The sequence below is a fragment of the Silene latifolia genome, chromosome Y (assembly GCF_048544455.1).
Source record: "Silene latifolia isolate original U9 population chromosome Y, ASM4854445v1, whole genome shotgun sequence".
NCBI classification, from domain to species: domain Eukaryota; kingdom Viridiplantae; phylum Streptophyta; class Magnoliopsida; order Caryophyllales; family Caryophyllaceae; genus Silene; species Silene latifolia.
In genome coordinates, this window is record NC_133538.1 from 399,316,509 (window position 1) to 399,333,804 (window position 17,296).

At 39.1% G+C, this 17,296-nt stretch overlaps 1 protein-coding gene and 1 non-coding gene across 2 annotated transcripts; both read right to left on the reverse strand.

Moving 5' to 3' along the window:
* Positions 1-6,035: 6,035 nt before the first annotated feature.
* LOC141636874 (small nucleolar RNA R71) lies at positions 6,036-6,142 on the reverse strand. The gene has a single exon (XR_012541450.1). It is a non-coding gene; the product is annotated as a small nucleolar RNA R71 (small nucleolar RNA).
* A 9,395-nt stretch (positions 6,143-15,537) lies between these two features.
* LOC141632180 (uncharacterized) lies at positions 15,538-16,927 on the reverse strand. Its single transcript, XM_074444749.1, has 2 exons — positions 16,690-16,927; positions 15,538-16,406 (listed from the first exon to the last, which is right to left on the reverse strand). Exons 1-2 carry the CDS (start codon positions 16,925-16,927, stop codon positions 15,538-15,540), a joined length of 1,107 nt encoding a protein of 368 aa, XP_074300850.1.
* Between the last annotated feature and the right edge of the window lie 369 nt (positions 16,928-17,296).

Consider the following 17,296-nt stretch of genomic DNA (forward strand, 5'->3'; position numbering starts at 1 on the left):
TGCGAAAATTTCATCGTAGTGCAAACCTGGCACTTGGGTGAAACCTTTAGCAACTAGTCGTGCTTTATAGATATCTTTTTGACCTTCCACAGAATGCTTTATCTTGTAAAGCCATTTGCATTGAAGGGGACGAACCTTAGCAGGTAAGTCAACAAGTTCCCACACGTTGTTCTCATACATGGAGTCCATCTCGGATTGCATGGCCTCAAGCCATAGCTTTGAGTCAGAACTAGTCATGGCACCTTTATAGGTTGCGGGTTCACTACTCGTTAAGAGTAGAACGTCATCTATGTCATGTTCCTCGACCATACCAATGTATCATGCGGAGGAATAGAGACTCTTCCCGACCTCCTAGGTTCCTCAGGAATATTCACCGCAGCCGGGATTGAAGGAATCAGTTCCTCCAATGGTTGCTCGGTGTTTGGTTCTGGAATCTCCGACAAGTCGAAGGTTCTATCACTCTTTGCATTCTCGAGAAATTCCTTCTCTAAGAATGTCGCACTAGCCGCAACAAAAACGCGTTGTTCGGTTGGCGAATAGAAGTAATGACCACGTGTTCCTTTAGGATAACCTATAAAGTATGTCTTGACCGATCGCGGGCCGAGCTTATCCTCGTGTCTCCACTTGACATAAGCCTCGCAGCCCCAAACCCGTATAAAGGACAAGTTAGGGACCGTTCCCTTCCATAGTTCATATGGAGTCTTGTCAATGACTTTAGACGGACTTCGATTAAGTATTAGAGCGGCTGACAAAAGAGCATAACCCCATAATGAATCATGTAAAACCGTGTGACTCATCATGGATCGAACCATATCAAGTAGTGTTCGATTTCTCCGTTCGGACACACCATTCAACCGAGGTGTTCCAGTGGAGTTAACTCGTAGGGCAATCCCACAATCCTTTAGGTGTTGATCAAACTCGTGAGAAAGATACTCGCCACCACGATCCGAACGCAGTGTTTTTATCTTTCTACCCAATATGTTCTGTACCCTATTTTGGTATTCCTTGAATTTCTCAAAGGATTCACTTTTGTGCTTCATTAAGTAGACATAGCCATATCTACTTAAATAGTCCGTGAAAGTGATGAAATACCTATAGCCTTCTCGTGCGGTGATTGACATAGGACCACATACATCCGTGTGTATGAGCCCTAATAGGTCAGCAGCGCGCATTCCAACACCTTTGAAGGAAATCCGAGTCATCTTACCGATGAGACATGATTCACACGTGCCATATGATTGAAAATCAAAGGCCGAGATAGCTCCATGTTTGATGAGCTGTTTTACGCGTTTCTCATTAATGTGTCCCATACGGCAGTGCCATAGATACGTTTGATCTTTGTCACCAACCTTTAACTTTTTATTCATTAAGTGTAATATTTCGGTGGTCTGATCTAAAACATAAATTCCATTCATGGAGACTGCCTTGCCATAAATCATATTGTGTAAAGAGAAAATGCAAGTATTATTCTCAATTACAAATGAAAAACCAAGTTTGTCAAGTGCGTAAACCGAAATAATGTTTTTCGAAAGACTGGGTACATAATAGCAATCATATAATGATAACTCAAATCCGCTAGGAAGCTGGATCACATATGTTCCCCTCGAGACGGCAGCCACTCTTGCTCCATTCCCGACACGCAGGTCAACCTCACCCTTTACGAGAGGCTTGAGATTTCGGAGGCCCTGCACATGATTACACAGATGAGAACCACAACCAGTATCAAGTACCCAAGTTCCGTAACTTGCGTGGTTAATCTCAATCATATGAATAAAAGTAGAAGAAGAAGACATACCAACAGGTTTAACGCGACCTGCTTTTATGTCCTCATGATAAACAGGACATGTGCGTCTCAAGGCCCGATCATGTGGCGGTGATGGCATTCCATGTTATCTTTCTTGCTCTTTGTCGCGTCTGATGAGTTACTCGACTCACCAGGACCACTCTTACCTGAGCCCGACTTCTTGAACTTCGCCTTACCTACTGCTAGGTTTGCCTGAGCTTTGCCCTTACCCTTTCCTTTATTTGACACAACGAGAACATCCTGTTTCATGCTCCCACTGGACTTCATGTCCTTCTCGGTCTGTACGAGAAGGGAGTGCAGTTCATGGGGAGTTTTCTTCAAATCATTCATATAGTAATTCGCCCTAAATTGCGAATAACCATCGTGGAGTGAGTGAAGTATGCGGTCGATAATAATGTTCTCGCTGATGTTACGATTAAAGGTCTCCGGTTTCTCGACATTCTCAATCATGCTTTGAGAATGTGTGGGCTAACCCGGTTGGCCCTTTCTCGAGTCTCGCATCAAAGAAGCGAGTGGTATGCTCATAAGTCACGATTCTCGGTGCTTTCGAGAATTCCTTGGTGAGCGTGGTGAAAATCTTGTTTGCACCATGGGCTATGAAGCGTTTATGCAAATTGGGTTCCATTGCAAAATTGAGTACGTTTTTAATCGCACCCGCTTCCATACGAAATCATTAAACTTGGTGATTTCAAACTCTAGCCGTGGGACCTTGGTTTGCCGGGATGGGCTCTAATAGATATTTGAGCTTCCCGTCGCCAGCAGCAGATTCCGTAATGCCGCCTCCCGATCCGCGAAGTTGGATCCATCATTCTTGATCGAGTAGACTGATTCATCTGATTCATGAAGATCCTAAGCCAGGACTCACGGTCCAATGTGGCACTTGGCATTGGGTTATCGTAGAACCAGCCATTTGTTTAGCGGTTTAAAAACGTGATCTACACCGAAAAAGAAAGAAAAACAAAACGAAATAAGCAACTCATCGAGGTGATTTAAGTCTATTTTAAAATTCATTTTAAACATGTAGACTCTCGCACTTGCATAATTGATCTCCCTCAAGAATGATACAAGTGATCCCAAGACTCAATTTCTGTAAATTGATAAGCCAACTGTTTAGCTAATTCTTCCGGAAGAACTCTTGGTCGATAGATTTCCGTAAATCCTATCTATAGTCCACCATAGTCACAGGATCGTACGAGTGACCATAGTGTTGAGATAAAATAGGTCAATCGGTTCCAACTTACCCGACGTAGAAGGGGTCATATTATGCCTACCGACGAAGAAGGGACTCATTGGAGTTTGACCTATAAAGACCGTTCTCAATTTTTGTTTATACGAGGAAGATCCCATCAACTAAATTATAATTCATTTTAAGTGAACGAATAACTAGCGTCTATCGTGAATGAATTTATTTGGATGATGGCTTTAAAACGTGTGACATGAGAATGTCAATGAAAACTAACTCGTGACCTCTATATGTGTCAGTTTTCATGCAATAAATAGGTGGTTTGGTTTTTAGGCGGAATATGATGCATATTATCGTTGCGAAAAATAAATAAAAGAATGCAATACGTAAATAAAAATTTCCTAGTGTGGCCTATCCTAGTATAAGAACATAATACAACTTTGGAATCCACCGTTGGACCCGAAAAGCTTGTCTTGATGTTCCATCTTGATCCAAGTAGCGGGAGTGAGCATCCGGTCTCCATCTTTGGTCTTCTCAAAAATTACAATTAAAATTAAAAAATATAAACCTATTTACATTCTAATTAAAAACTGTAATTACAAGTGAAAAATCCAAAACGGAGATACGAGATCTCAAAATACAACCAAGACCGTGTTCCATCATTACGGTAACACGTTCTACTAAGGCCACACTAAGTTACAACCGATTGTAAAAATTAAATACGTAATAAAAGGGCATTCACGGCATTCAAGATAAACGATAAATAAAAATGCATCAACTAAAAACAAATTCATTCGTGACATAATTCCGTAATTATGTTAAATTTATCCAAACCACCTTTTAATGATTAAAATTCATGTGATAAAACCGCTTCTATCATTTAATTTTAATCCATTACAATCCGTTACTTTAAATACGCTTTAAAATAACTTAATGGTACGTGTGTGAACCGTTTCACAATCATAGCGAGTGTACAATATCCGTATAAAGTACATATTAAGGCCAAAAGAAAATTTAAAGCAAAAGAATAAATTTTCAAAGTCATCAAAACAAAATCCTTCGATCCAGGGACATAAGTGCTCGATCGAGGGACATAAGGGCTCGATCGACTGAACTGCAAGTCGATCGAGAGGGTTGCCAAACAGAAAGTGCTCGATCGACTAAACTGGTGGTCGATCGAGTACCTTTATCAGCGAATCTACTCGATCGAGTACGAGGACAACTCGATCGAGCAGAGGGGTTTTGAAACGGGGTCGATCGAATACAACAGGGACTCGATCGAGCAAAAACAAGACAGAAAAAAACACTCGATCGATTAAAAACTTGTTCGATCGAGTACAAAACTTTCTGAAAAACTCCAAACCCTCGTGAAACAAGTTTTATGATACAAAACCACAACAATTTTGATCAAAAACGCATAAAATCAATTTTAACAATTGACAAAAACATGACATATTGTTATAATCTCCGTATAAAACAACAATATGCAAAAATCAACGAAAACAAGATGATAAAACCGTGTAAAACATGTCACGGTTTCAACAAGAACAAAAACCGAATCAACCGTGTATACATGGCACGGAAATCGAGACAAAACAATCGTTTCAAAATCGGTTTTATGAAAAACACATGGAAAAATTTACGTGGCCTCGCTCTGATACCACTTGTAGGGTAATATCCGTATAAGACCCTCTAAATTTAGGACTATAACGTAAATTTAGCATGCGATTATCGTCATAAAACATAAATACAATAAAGAAACGATAAGTAACAAGAATTAACCTCGGGTCCTTTATAGTGCGGCGTAAAGAACAGAAATCAAACGAGATTCCCTCCTAATTGTTGCACCCAAGACTTGTCCGAGATATGCCCTTGTGCTAGAAGGTGTTCTCCGATTGCCTTGCAATATTGGGAGAACTTGTTGTGAGGTTTTCGAGATGTGAGATCTAGGTTTCAGAGAGAAAATGTCTCCAAAACCCTAGTTTTCTGTAAAATCAATTGTCTAGGTCAAAAGGAGAGGGAGTCTCTCCTTTTGTTCAGTTCGGCCGGACCGAGGGTTAGCATGGGGAAGTGGGCTTCCACTTCCTCTTAATTTTACCTCGTGGACTGGCTCGAAAATAGCTAAATGTATATGACGCGGTTTTTATAAATCGTCATCGGTTATCGGCTATTAAAACATCAACTAATAAGACGGATTAGTTGAATTATTAATACATGTCCGACAAAGACGATATTGTATAATTTATTCAATATACATTAATTAAATATAAAACGCTTATATTTAATTTTACGAATTAACTGGTTAATTCGCCTTAGCCCATAATATTTAATCCGTATTAAATATAATATCTCAACATCATATTTTGACTAATTACTAGTCAAATAACTCGGACTAACTGGTTAGTCAAATTTGGCATCTACATGACTGTATTTTCATACCGTCACATCTCTCGAACGTATCCTATAGGTGTGACTTTTAGGGACCAGTTGATCACCGCCATCTGTATGACAATAACGTCAAACTTATCTAGCAAGCCAACCGTTATTGATAAACGTGGATCAACTGATAATAATACCAAAGGTATGCCCTTTGATCCTTTTAGAGGTTTATAAGTCCTTGCACTAACTGTTAAGGACACCAACCCCAACAAAGATACCCTACAAAATCAACCTACAATGCCGAAATTTTCATCACATTCCGTACCCACCGAGGAGAACCTACCAAATGGTACTCCCACACCACAACATTTGACCGGGAATTTTATTGCCAAATCCGCCTTTATCCAATTAGTCGTAAGGAGCCAATTTGGGGGGATGCCTAGTGAAGACCCTCATTCTCATATGGAAACCTTTTGTGACTATTGTGATGCGATTTCTCAAACCGGTGTAACTCAAGACCAAATTCGATGGGTCTTATTTCCTTTTTCTCTAATCGGCACCGCGAAACAATGGTTGAAGGGTCTGGATAAGGCCACTCTCGGAATAGATTCTTGGAAGAAGTTGGCTCTAGCTTTCTACAAAAAGTTCTACCCACCGGAAAAGACTAACATGCTAAGAGCTCAAATTACGGGTTTTAAGCAAAGGGATGAAGAATCTTTGTATGAAGCTTGGGAGCGGTTCAAGGGAATTTGTCGCTCATGTCCTCACCATGGACTTTGCGAGTGGTTCTTGGTACAACAATTTTAGAACGGTTTATATGAAGATTCAAGGAACATTCTCAATATGGGATCAAATGGAATGTTCACCGAAGTTGATGACAATCAAACATGGAACAATATTGAGGAAATGGCGGTCCATAACTCACAATATAGTAGACCTCGCAAGGCTACTAGAGGAGGAAGGCATGAAGTGGACTCCGTTACTCAATTGGGTGCTCAACTTAGTCCTCACATTGAGACAATCAATTTGAAGTTTGAATAAGCTATGGCTAGACTTGAAGAAGCCTCAAAATCACCAAAGCATCATGTTAATGCCATGACGGCATCTTCATCAATCCCAAGTGGGATATGTGAGAATTGTGGAACTTTGGGACATAACCAAAGTGAATGTAGGGGAACAAATGAACAAGTGAATGCTTTCCAAGCATACAAGAGTGGTACCCCTTATTCCAACTATTACAATGAAAACACCAAGTTTCATCCAAATCACTCATACAAAAGCCAAAATGTTAAAAACCCTCAAACAACATACACCCCACCTCCCATGAGAAACCAAAATCAAAGACCCTTTTTCAACCAAAACCAAGGTTACCAAAATCAAAATCCATACAATCACCAAAATGACCAAGGTTTTGATGTTCAAAAAGCGGTCCTCCAAATGCAAAAGAATCAACAAGAGTTTTTCACTCAAATGCAAAAAGATAGTCAAGCAAAGGAAACCACCATCAACAACATTCTGGCTCACACCAAGATGTTGGAAACACAATTGACTCAACTAGCATCTTCAAGCTCACAAAGACAAAAGGGGCAATTACCACCTCAAAGTAATCCCCCAAGACATGAAACGGTTAGTGCCATTCACTTGAGAAGTGGTACAAGGTATGAAGCACCGAAGAAGCTAGTTGAGGATGAAGTTGTGGAAGCAAGTGATAAGGAAGAAATTGTGCAAAACTCCAAAGATGGAGAATCATCAAAAGAAGAAATTCCAAAAAAAAATGAAGACAAGGTCAAGGAGAAGGAGCCCATTGTGATTAGACTTCCTTTTCCAAGTCATCAAGCCAAGCCCAAATTTGATGACCAATTTGGAAAGTTTCTGGAAATTGTGAAGAATTTGGAAGTCTCAATTCCTTTCACGGAATTAATCAATCACGTGCCGGCCTATGCGAAATACATGAAAGACATCCTCACAAAAAAGAAGTCGATCCGGAAACTTGAGACTATCGCCTTCACTAAGGTGAGTAGTGCAATACTTCAAGGGAGTTCACCTCCAAAACTAAAGGATCCGGGAAGCTTCTCAATACCGTGTACCATTGGCGACACCACGATCAACAAAGCCTTATGTGATCTAGGGGCTAGTGTGAGTGTTATGTCGTACTCGGTGAGTAAAAGGTTGGGGAGGAGAGAGCTTAAATGCACCAATATCACACTCCAAATGGCCGATAGATCGACGAAGACACCATTAGGAATATGGAAAGATGTCCCCGTACGAATTGGGAAGTTTTACATCCCGGTGGACTTTGTCATTGTTGATATGGAGGAAGATTCCAACATTCCAATCACTCTAGGAAGACCCTTCTTACACACCGCGGGTGCGGTGATTGATGTAAAACATGGTGAGCTCACTCTAGAAGTGGGAGATGAGAGTATAACTTTTAATCTTGACAAGACTATGAGAGCTCCCCGTTTACATGAACCGTGTTTTATGATCGATCATTATAGTCGGAAGGATGAAAGGAAGAAGTCGGAACTCCAATGGAAGAAGAAAATTGAATATGCTCCATTCAAAGAGCAAGTGAATTGTGACAAAGAGAGCTTGTAAGGCTCATCAAAGACAAGCAATGAAGAAGATGGCCTCATTGGCTAAGAAAAGAAATTGGTAAAGTTGTCTCCATCAAATCAAGAGATTTTCAATGATCAACTTAATGAAGTATGTGGTCTTTGGGGCGACGAATTTAAAGGGATTTTTAATCCCTACATTGGTAATGCCATCAATCAAGACCGACAACAAGGGCCAAAGTCTATTGAAGACCTCTATCATGATAATGAACAAGCATTTGATTACATTTTCAAGGTGTTGAGCAACATCAACAACACCTTGAACATGCCCCCTTGACATCTCATCAAGAATGAGAGTTTGGTGGAGTCCTCCCTAAACCACCATTTGTAAATATTTCTAACTCCCTAACTTGCATTTCAATTCTTGTATTGCATTTTTGTTATTTTTGGATTTTTATACTTTGATCAAGATAATTATCATGTTTGAGAGAAGTGAGGGAGGGACTAATAATTTCAATTAATGTCTAGTGCTTTAGCTTAGTGTGGGGATGGCAATTGCCTAGGCTATCCATGCCTTAGTGGTGCCCCCACAATGAAGAACACAAGATATGAAGAAGAATGGAAGAATGAAAAGGGATATGCGTTGTACACGGATGGAACTGAATCCGGGTACAAAGGGGTCGAATCCGAGCGGATTCAGGAGAATCCGCCCGTCTTCAAGCAATCCGGACGTATTGGGTAAAAGACGCACGTCCCGAATTGAGCTGAACTTTTGATATTTTTGACTGTCAGCGAATCCGGGCGTCCTGCATCCTAATCCGCCCGTCTTCAAAAATCCGCCCGTCCTGAAGGGAAGACGCCCGTCTTCTTGGCTGAAGAAAACAAGAAAAAATCCCTGTAAAGGATTCCACCCGTCTTCTGCAGAAGACGCCCGTCCCGTGTTTGCAAATCCGAGCGTCTTCACTGAAAGACGCCCGTCTTTAGGCGAGTTTTTCCGAACCCAGAAAAGGCAGAATCCGCCTGTCCCGAGCAGAATCCGCCCGTCTTACCCCTGCAGTTCAAAATTTTCGGGTTTTATAAACCCCCTCCCACCTTCATTTCTTCATTCCTGCATTCATAACACTAATCAAAACCCTCAAAACCCTCATCCTCTCCATCACAAAAAAAAAAATTCCTCAACAACATTCACCAAAATCAAATCAAAACATCCTTTTAACAACAAATCCATCACTCCTTTTTCAACAAAAATCAAAACCAAGCACAAAATCTTCAACCTTTGAGTCGATTTTTGAATTCATAAAGGCAAAGCCTTTCATCTTTTAATAGATTTGGGTGTACTATAAATTGAAGATTTTTCACTCCTTTCTTGGTTAATTCATCAATGGCAAGGACTAAGGGAGCAACAAAGGCAACAAAGGCAAAGGCACCAAAGGCAAAAACACTTTCATTAAGGCAAAAGACTCTTTAAGCAAAGAAAGCATTGGCTATGTTGGTAGCAAATCCAAACTTGGAAGTGCAACAACAACAACAACCTCCCATGGGAGCAACAACATCCGTGCGTCTTCCTTCAAAGACGCTCGGACAGCAGCCACAGAATCCGCCCGGATTCCCCTGAAGACGCCCGTCTTCACCTGCCTGAATCCGCCCGTCCCGACTCCAATACGCACGGATTCCAAGATCAAATAAATTTCGTCTTCTCAAGCTACAAAGAAAGAAGCCCTTCCTTCGAAAAATACCGGCTTCTCCCTGCTCAATCTAAAAAGTGTAATTACTAGTTTAGCCCTTAGTTAACCCTAATGCATCCACCTAATTTCCACTATAAATACCCCATTAGTCTAATTAAAAGAGCATGTTCTTCTTATCAATAATTAGAGTAGTTAATATTAATCAAATCTCTCTTTAGTATTGTAATAAACAATTAATCAAGTTCTAATACAAGTTTTATTTCCTTAATCTCTCTTTTGTTCATCATTTATTTTGGGTAATTGAAGATTATTTGGGTTATTATTGGGAGATTGACAACCTCTCAATCAAGCATCAAGTACTTCTTTTATTCTTTGCTTTATTATTGGAATCATTAGTAGGTATAATTCTCTTAATCCCTTTTTAATTATTGTTAATTACTTTCATTTATTCATCATGTTTCCTTTTGTTGGTATGATTGACAACCTTGCTAGCATGATCAACATGATAATGAGTGAGTAGTGACTTAGCTAGGGTTAATGGGTAATTAGGGGAAACCAACATGGGGAATGATTCATGCTTAAATTAATATGCTTTCATGGTTTATTTGCTTGCTTGTTTTGATCTCAACTCATGCACATGTTATGTTTGATGAAATGTGAGCCTATGAATCCTTGCATTTTTTACCCATCACCTATCTTTTCAATGAGACTTGTAAGACATAAACCAACTCGAGTCTCATTAGACCATGCATGTTGTTGAGTAGGGAAGACTAAGTCGACTTGTAGGTGTTGTACAATCTAATCGATTCGGCTCCGGGACCCAAACTTTCCTAGGATTGTAAGATATAACCCAACTCAATCCATCACAACAATAATTGCTTGCTTATAATTTGAGAACATGTTTGTATGATCAATTCCCATGATTCCCCTATGACCCCATGACACCCTAATGCTTTTTATCAATTGTTTACAACCCTTTTAATTCATCTTGCTTATTTACTTTCATTGCTATTTAGTTAGTGACCTTCTACATCAACCCAAATTGTGACACCCCTAAGACACCACTAGTTTCAATAGAAATCTCATCTGAATTCCCGTCCCTTGGGATACGACCTCTACTTGCCTCTTTACTAATTGTAGAGTTGTTTGTGAAGCTATAAATTGTGTTTTGATTCGGACGTGACCCAACGACAACATCTATTAAATTTTTAACACGAAACGGACCGATCATGTACGGTTTTACCTGTTGTAGTATTAGGAGGGTAAAACCCTAGGGACGGAAATTATGGTTCTTAGATTGCTTTTTAATTTCTAGTTTAGTTCTAGCAAGAGCTTTGAAATATTGATAAACTGCTTGGTAATAAGACTACAACAAAGAGCAAGTAAATGAACTAGATGATGCTAAAACAATTAAAATATCAATTAAGGAGACTAGGGTGGTCGAGTTCACTTGTGTTGATAAAAAATCGAGTATTGACATAGATTAACAAGTAATTAAGGCAAATTTAAAGGTAAATTCCCACCTCTTGATGTGAGACTAACCCAAGGTTTATCATAATTGAACTCTCGCTAATCGTCATATAATATCTAAGCACAAGTTAAGCTCGCACCCAACAAGTAATAAGATAATAGAAGGACTCAAATTCTCATTCAAGCATTTCCACAAACATCTTGTATGCATGAAAATTAGAAGAGAAATTACCCATGAATTACTTGTTTGTTCAAGCAAATAGTCTACCCATAATAACCACACAAGATTCCCCTTCACCCTAGTATTACACTACTCAAACATAGTAATGAAATCGGAAACAAAAGATGAACAATTCAACAGGTAAATAACAACAGGAAGCATAATGTAATGACAATTAATTAAGCAACAATGAACAGGTAAATAAATGAAAGAAAGTGAAATTAGGAGAAGAATTATACCAACAATGATTAAAGGTGCAAACTTTGGTTGAAATAAGGAGGATGAATCCCTTCTTCCTTCCAATTACAACCCAATAACAAATGTAAACTAATGAGAATAGTAGATCTTAACTAAACTAGAGAGTAATGACACTAATAATGAAGAAAGATTACAATTTTAATGAAGGAAAATTAAAGAGAGAAATATTCCAGGGTTCTTGTCTTACAAAATAAGAGAGTAGAAAATAATATGAGAGGGTCTCACTAATCTAATGTGTATGAGAGTGTAATCTAATAATAATGAGAGTGTGTCCTAATAATAATAATAATAATAATAATAATAATAATAATAATAATAATAATAATAATAATAATAATAATAATAATAATAATAATAATAATAATAATAATAATAATAATAATAATAATAATAATAATAATAATAATAATAATAATAATAATAATAATAATAATAATAATAATAATAATAATAATAATAATAATAATAATAATAATAATAATAATAATAATAATAATAATAATAATAATAATAATAATAATAATAATAATAATAATAATAATAATAATAATAATAATAATAATAATAATAATAATAATAATAATATTTCTGGCCCTTCTCTTTCTACATCTCTCTAAATCTAACACCTCTCTACTTCTGGTAACGCAGAGTGGTTCACCTTGGCTCTCTGAGCGGTTGCCATGCCGCGGGGCCGACCGGCCAAGAAATCGGTGGCTCCACCGGTAGTGATGACTGAAGAGGAGGACGAGGTGGAGGATTCTATCGCCCTTCCCGTCCCCGTAAGGTTAAGATTTCGGATGTTGTTGCGCACGCCGAAACGTCAGGAACAAAGAAATCGGTACCACCAAAGGAGATGACACGGCAACCACCTAAGAAAACCTATTCTCAGATGTTTAAATCGTCATCGAGCAAAGGTATGACTCTATCTTTTATTAAACCAGAATAGAAGAGTGTTGATATAGAGGAATCGGGTATAACGGAGGAACTTGATTATTGGAAAAACACACTCGTGGGGACTGTTCTGGGAAAACCACTTTTGTTGTTGAGATTGAGTCGTTAGTGAGTAAGTTTTGGAATCATGTTACCACTCCGCAGGTTCTATACTTTGCTAAAGGTTGGTTTTACTTTCGTTTCTTATGTGAGGAAGATATGAATCTGATTAAAAGTAATTCATGGAATCTAAATGGTTTTCCCCTGGTTTTCAAGGATTTGAGCCTTAACATTGTAGAAGAATTAACGCAGGTATCGACAGTCCCCATTTGGGTGTTATTCCTGAATTTGGACCCGTGCTTTTGGTTTGTTGTTGGGTTAAGTAAAGTTGCTAGCTCGGTGGGTAAGCCAATATGTCCTGATGAGGTTACCACTGAGAAGAGCAAGCTTGCATTTTCCAGAATCCTAATAGAGACTGATATATCAAAAGAGTTACATGGGGCTATTTGGTTGATTACTCATTTCAGAGGCCGTATCTTAAAGAAGGTGGTATATGAATGGGTTCCTAACTTTTGCACAAAATATAATAAAATTGGTCATACTATAGATAAGTGTCGTGTAGGGCAAGGAGGAAGGAAAAAGCAATTATATAGGCTTAAGCCTACGGTCCAGCACTCTGATACTGTGCCCAATATAACTAAGGAGGTGGTCATAGAACCTGAGCATGTTGCTATTTTGCAACAGCCACCGCATTCTGTGACAGCTAAAGTTTAATACTACGGTTTTCTATGTCTTTGGGTACTCTATCGAGTGGGGCTTACTCTGTCGAGTAAGTATGTTTTTATACGAAACAATAGTTTGTCTGATGGGTACTCGATCGAGTATGTGTGGCACTCGATTGAGTAAGTCGGTCTTACCGGTTATTTTAGCCGGGTTTTGTTAATAACGCGTGATTAGTATTTAAGGGTTCCGTCACCCTTCTTAATCAGTTTCAAGTTTTCTAAAAACCTTTTAAAGAGAAGAAGTTACGTAGCTTTCATTCATCGCGTTATTAGCAAATCCCAAGGGCTAGGATCGTCGGATCGTCTTGTTCTTTACACCGTTGAGTTCATCGCGTTAAGGGTAAGATTTTTGTATAATTTATGTTGTGTTTCGTTGAGTTTCTTTAAAACCCTAATTAGGTAATGTTGGGGGTTTTGGGTGATTAGTATGGTTGTGGTGGTAATTGTATATTTGTATGTATGCATGTTATAGGAGGAGGATTCATAGAGGAGACTTTCTGATTAGCTGCTAGATCGTCTGTGGTGATTGCTATCTCAGGTAGGTTCGCCTACTCAGTATTGTTAGTCGTCTAGAGTGTCTTTTGATGTGGTTTGGTTTTTGTAGTGTCGGTGTGGTTGATCGATTGTGATAACTGGTTGTTGTTGCTTTGTTTTATCTATTGTTGTTGTGATGCAACTGGTTGTGATTGTTTGTCTATGGTTCTCGAGGTGCGTCCTTGGCTGAGTGGAGTCACTTGCGAGAGTGGCTTCATTCCCGTTGTTCGCCCTCCGTGGAACCTGCCACGGGAGGGGATGTGCACATTAATGGACATGGGTTTATCGCTTAGTATGATGAGCGGCGATTTGGTGGGTACGGCTGCGGTCCCCACTGGCAGGGCTAGTCCAGTGGACAGTCGGTGACTGTGATTGGTTGGAGGAGATGTGATGTGATGTGTGTATGTTCTGTTGTTTCTGTGGTTGTTGGTGTGTTTCTTCAGTTACTGACCTTGTGTGGTTATGTCTTGTTGTTTGTTTCTGTTGTGTCTGTCGTGATCCCTTATGGTGAGCAGTCTGACATAGGTGGTTGTGATCTGAATGTTAGCTGGGTGCTTGGCGGGATGAGTCTTTCACGAGTTACAACAGAAGTAGTCCACATAGCTGACGGTAGTTTGAGTTGTACCTTTATATACATGTACCTTTAGTTTTGATAATCACTATAATGTAACTTAATTGTTCTTTTATCAACATTTGATTATTACTGTCCTCGGGCAACGGGGATAGTGACGCCCTTATATGCTAGGGAAGGTCTTGTTAAGGCTCCTGAGTATATGGGGGTGTCACAAAGTGGTATCAGAGAGACGATTTTGGAACCTGTAACTAATGAACCCAATGAATCTAAGAGTCAAAATAAAATGAACTCGGGTAGGAGTTGTTAGGAGCTAATGCAAAGACTTGGGAGACGTCCTAAAGTCGCGAACTCGCCCTACAACTTTGAATCGGTCACTATGGGGTGTCATGGGATCCCTATGTGTTTGCTAATGTTCTATTGCGTATGTTAAATGATGTATTGTATAGAAATGTTGCAAAAGGATTGTGGTGGAATGGGAATGTGGTAAATGATAAAGTGTTGTGAATAGGCACGTTGCATAATAGTCGGTCTACAATGTTGTTTGGAATTGTTGGAAAAGTATATGAGAATGATGAATGATTTATAATGTGGCTATACTAGTAACATGTGATTAGGGGGTGTGATATGATTTTTCATAATTTTGTTTGCGTAAAGTTATATAATAAGTTCATATAATTGCCTACTGTTGTATCATATGCACTTGTTAGATGAAGAATGCGATTGAACTAGATGAATTGATTTGAAAAGATGAAGTGGCAATTGCATGAGAATATGAATTTCTTGATTATGAATATCCTTAGGTGATGAAGTGGATTTGTAATATTGTTGTATTAGTAACATGGAAATAGGATTTGTAATGTATGGGTATGACTTGTGTTATGAAAAGTTATAAAGTTAAAGCATGCGGGTAGTACATGATTGATAAGTTGAATGTTATATGAGCATGATAGATGTTATTGTTTGGCTTTTGGTAAGTAGTAACATGTGGTCAGGGATAGTGGTTTTATAAGTATCAAGTCGTTTTTGTTCACTTTGTTGATGTTTTTATTTTTGGTGAAATGTGAATTATATTAATAATTAGCAAAGAGGTTACACCATACAATGAACAATTTTTCACCATTCTACTAATTAAGTGCACTCCTAGAGTCACCACCTTACTCAAACTAACTCAATCCTTTATCTCTAATCCACGCAAGCGTATTATCCTTCTGTTGCACGAAATCACTTCTTTTCAGTCTCCATCTGAGGACATTCTGAACATGTTCAATAACTGCCTCAGGTCGTTTCATCACCATATCCACTTTGCATTTGTTTCTAGCTTCCCATATGCAATACACTAAACCACTGATAGCAACCATGACAATCATCTTCTGGCATAGAGACTTGCATCTCCATTTGATCACCCAATCAACACAGTCACCCTGCCAAGACACACCCAACCAGTGCTGTAAGAGCTGTACACACCTCTGACTGTAACAACAGTCAAAAAACAAATGAGCCTGAGTTTCCTGCTGTGCACCACAGAGGTAGCAAATCCCATCAGTAATAACTCCAAATTTAATTAGTCTGTCCTGGGTCAGACATCTCTTCTTAACAAACAACCATGCCAAAAAATTGTGCTTAGGTAAGGACACTCTATTCCAAACAAATGGTTGCCAAGTGACCCTCTGCTGAGCTCCCAGAAGCCACTCATAAACCTTCTGCACAGAATAGCCACTCTCAGTCCACCCATGAGCTGCAAAACCTTGCATCAGCTGATCTTTCACTTTACACACTTGCCTCCAAACCCAACTTGTATTATTAGTAGGCTGATAAGTCCACCAATCACTATGTTTCATATAAATTTGATGCACCCATTTGACCCACAAACAGTCCTTCTTATTTGCCACCCACCAAGTGTATTTCCCAATAGCGGCCACATTCCAGAGGGGACAGTTAACTATCCCTAGTCCTCCTTTGTTTTTAGGCAAGCAACATTGTTCCCATGCCACATAAGGGACCTTATGAGAATCAGCACTGCCATAAGTAGCTCCTGCACACACTCTCCACTTTATGAATGACAGTCTTGGGCAATAAAAAGACTCTGGCCCAGTAGCTATGCATCTGTGTTAGCACAGACTGAACTAGAATCAACCTCCCTGCATAACTAAGATGTTTAGCACCCCATCCTCTAATTCTACAAACAATATTATCCACCACTCTATTGCACTCAGCCACACTAATTCTTTTATATGAAATAGGGATCCCCAGATAACGAAAAGGGAAAGTCCCAACATGAAACCCTGAGATGTTCAGAATATTGTGGACTTCAGTACCTGTGACCCCATTCATATACTGGTCTGATTTATCTCTATTCATTTGCAGTCCAGAAGCTGCAGAGAAGGAGAGGAAGGCCCTCATCATAACTCTAACAGACTGAGAGTCACCTCTACAGAATAGCAAAAGATCATCAGCAAAAGCTAGATGACTCAACTTTAAAGTTCTGCAAAGAGAATGGTATCTAAACTCAGGCTTTTCCATGACCAGATTCAGTATCCTTGCCAAATACTCCATACACACTGTGAAAAGAAGAGGGGACATGGGATCCCCCTGCCTAAGTCCTCTCTTACCTTGGAAATACCCAAACTGAGTGCCATTGAGTGACAGAGAGAAAGAAGTGGTAGTGACACATTGCGTGATCCACTCCACCATTTGAGCAGGGTGTTGGGGTTGGTGTCCTTAACAGTTAGTGCAAGGACTTATAAATCTCTAAAAGGATCAAAGGACATACTTTTGGTATTATTATCAGTTGATCCACGTTTATCAATAACGGTTGGCTTGCTAGATAAGTTTGACGTTATTGTCATACAGATGGCGGTGATCAACTGGTCCCTAAAAGTCACACCTATAGGATGCGTTTTGAGTGATGTGACGGTATGAAAA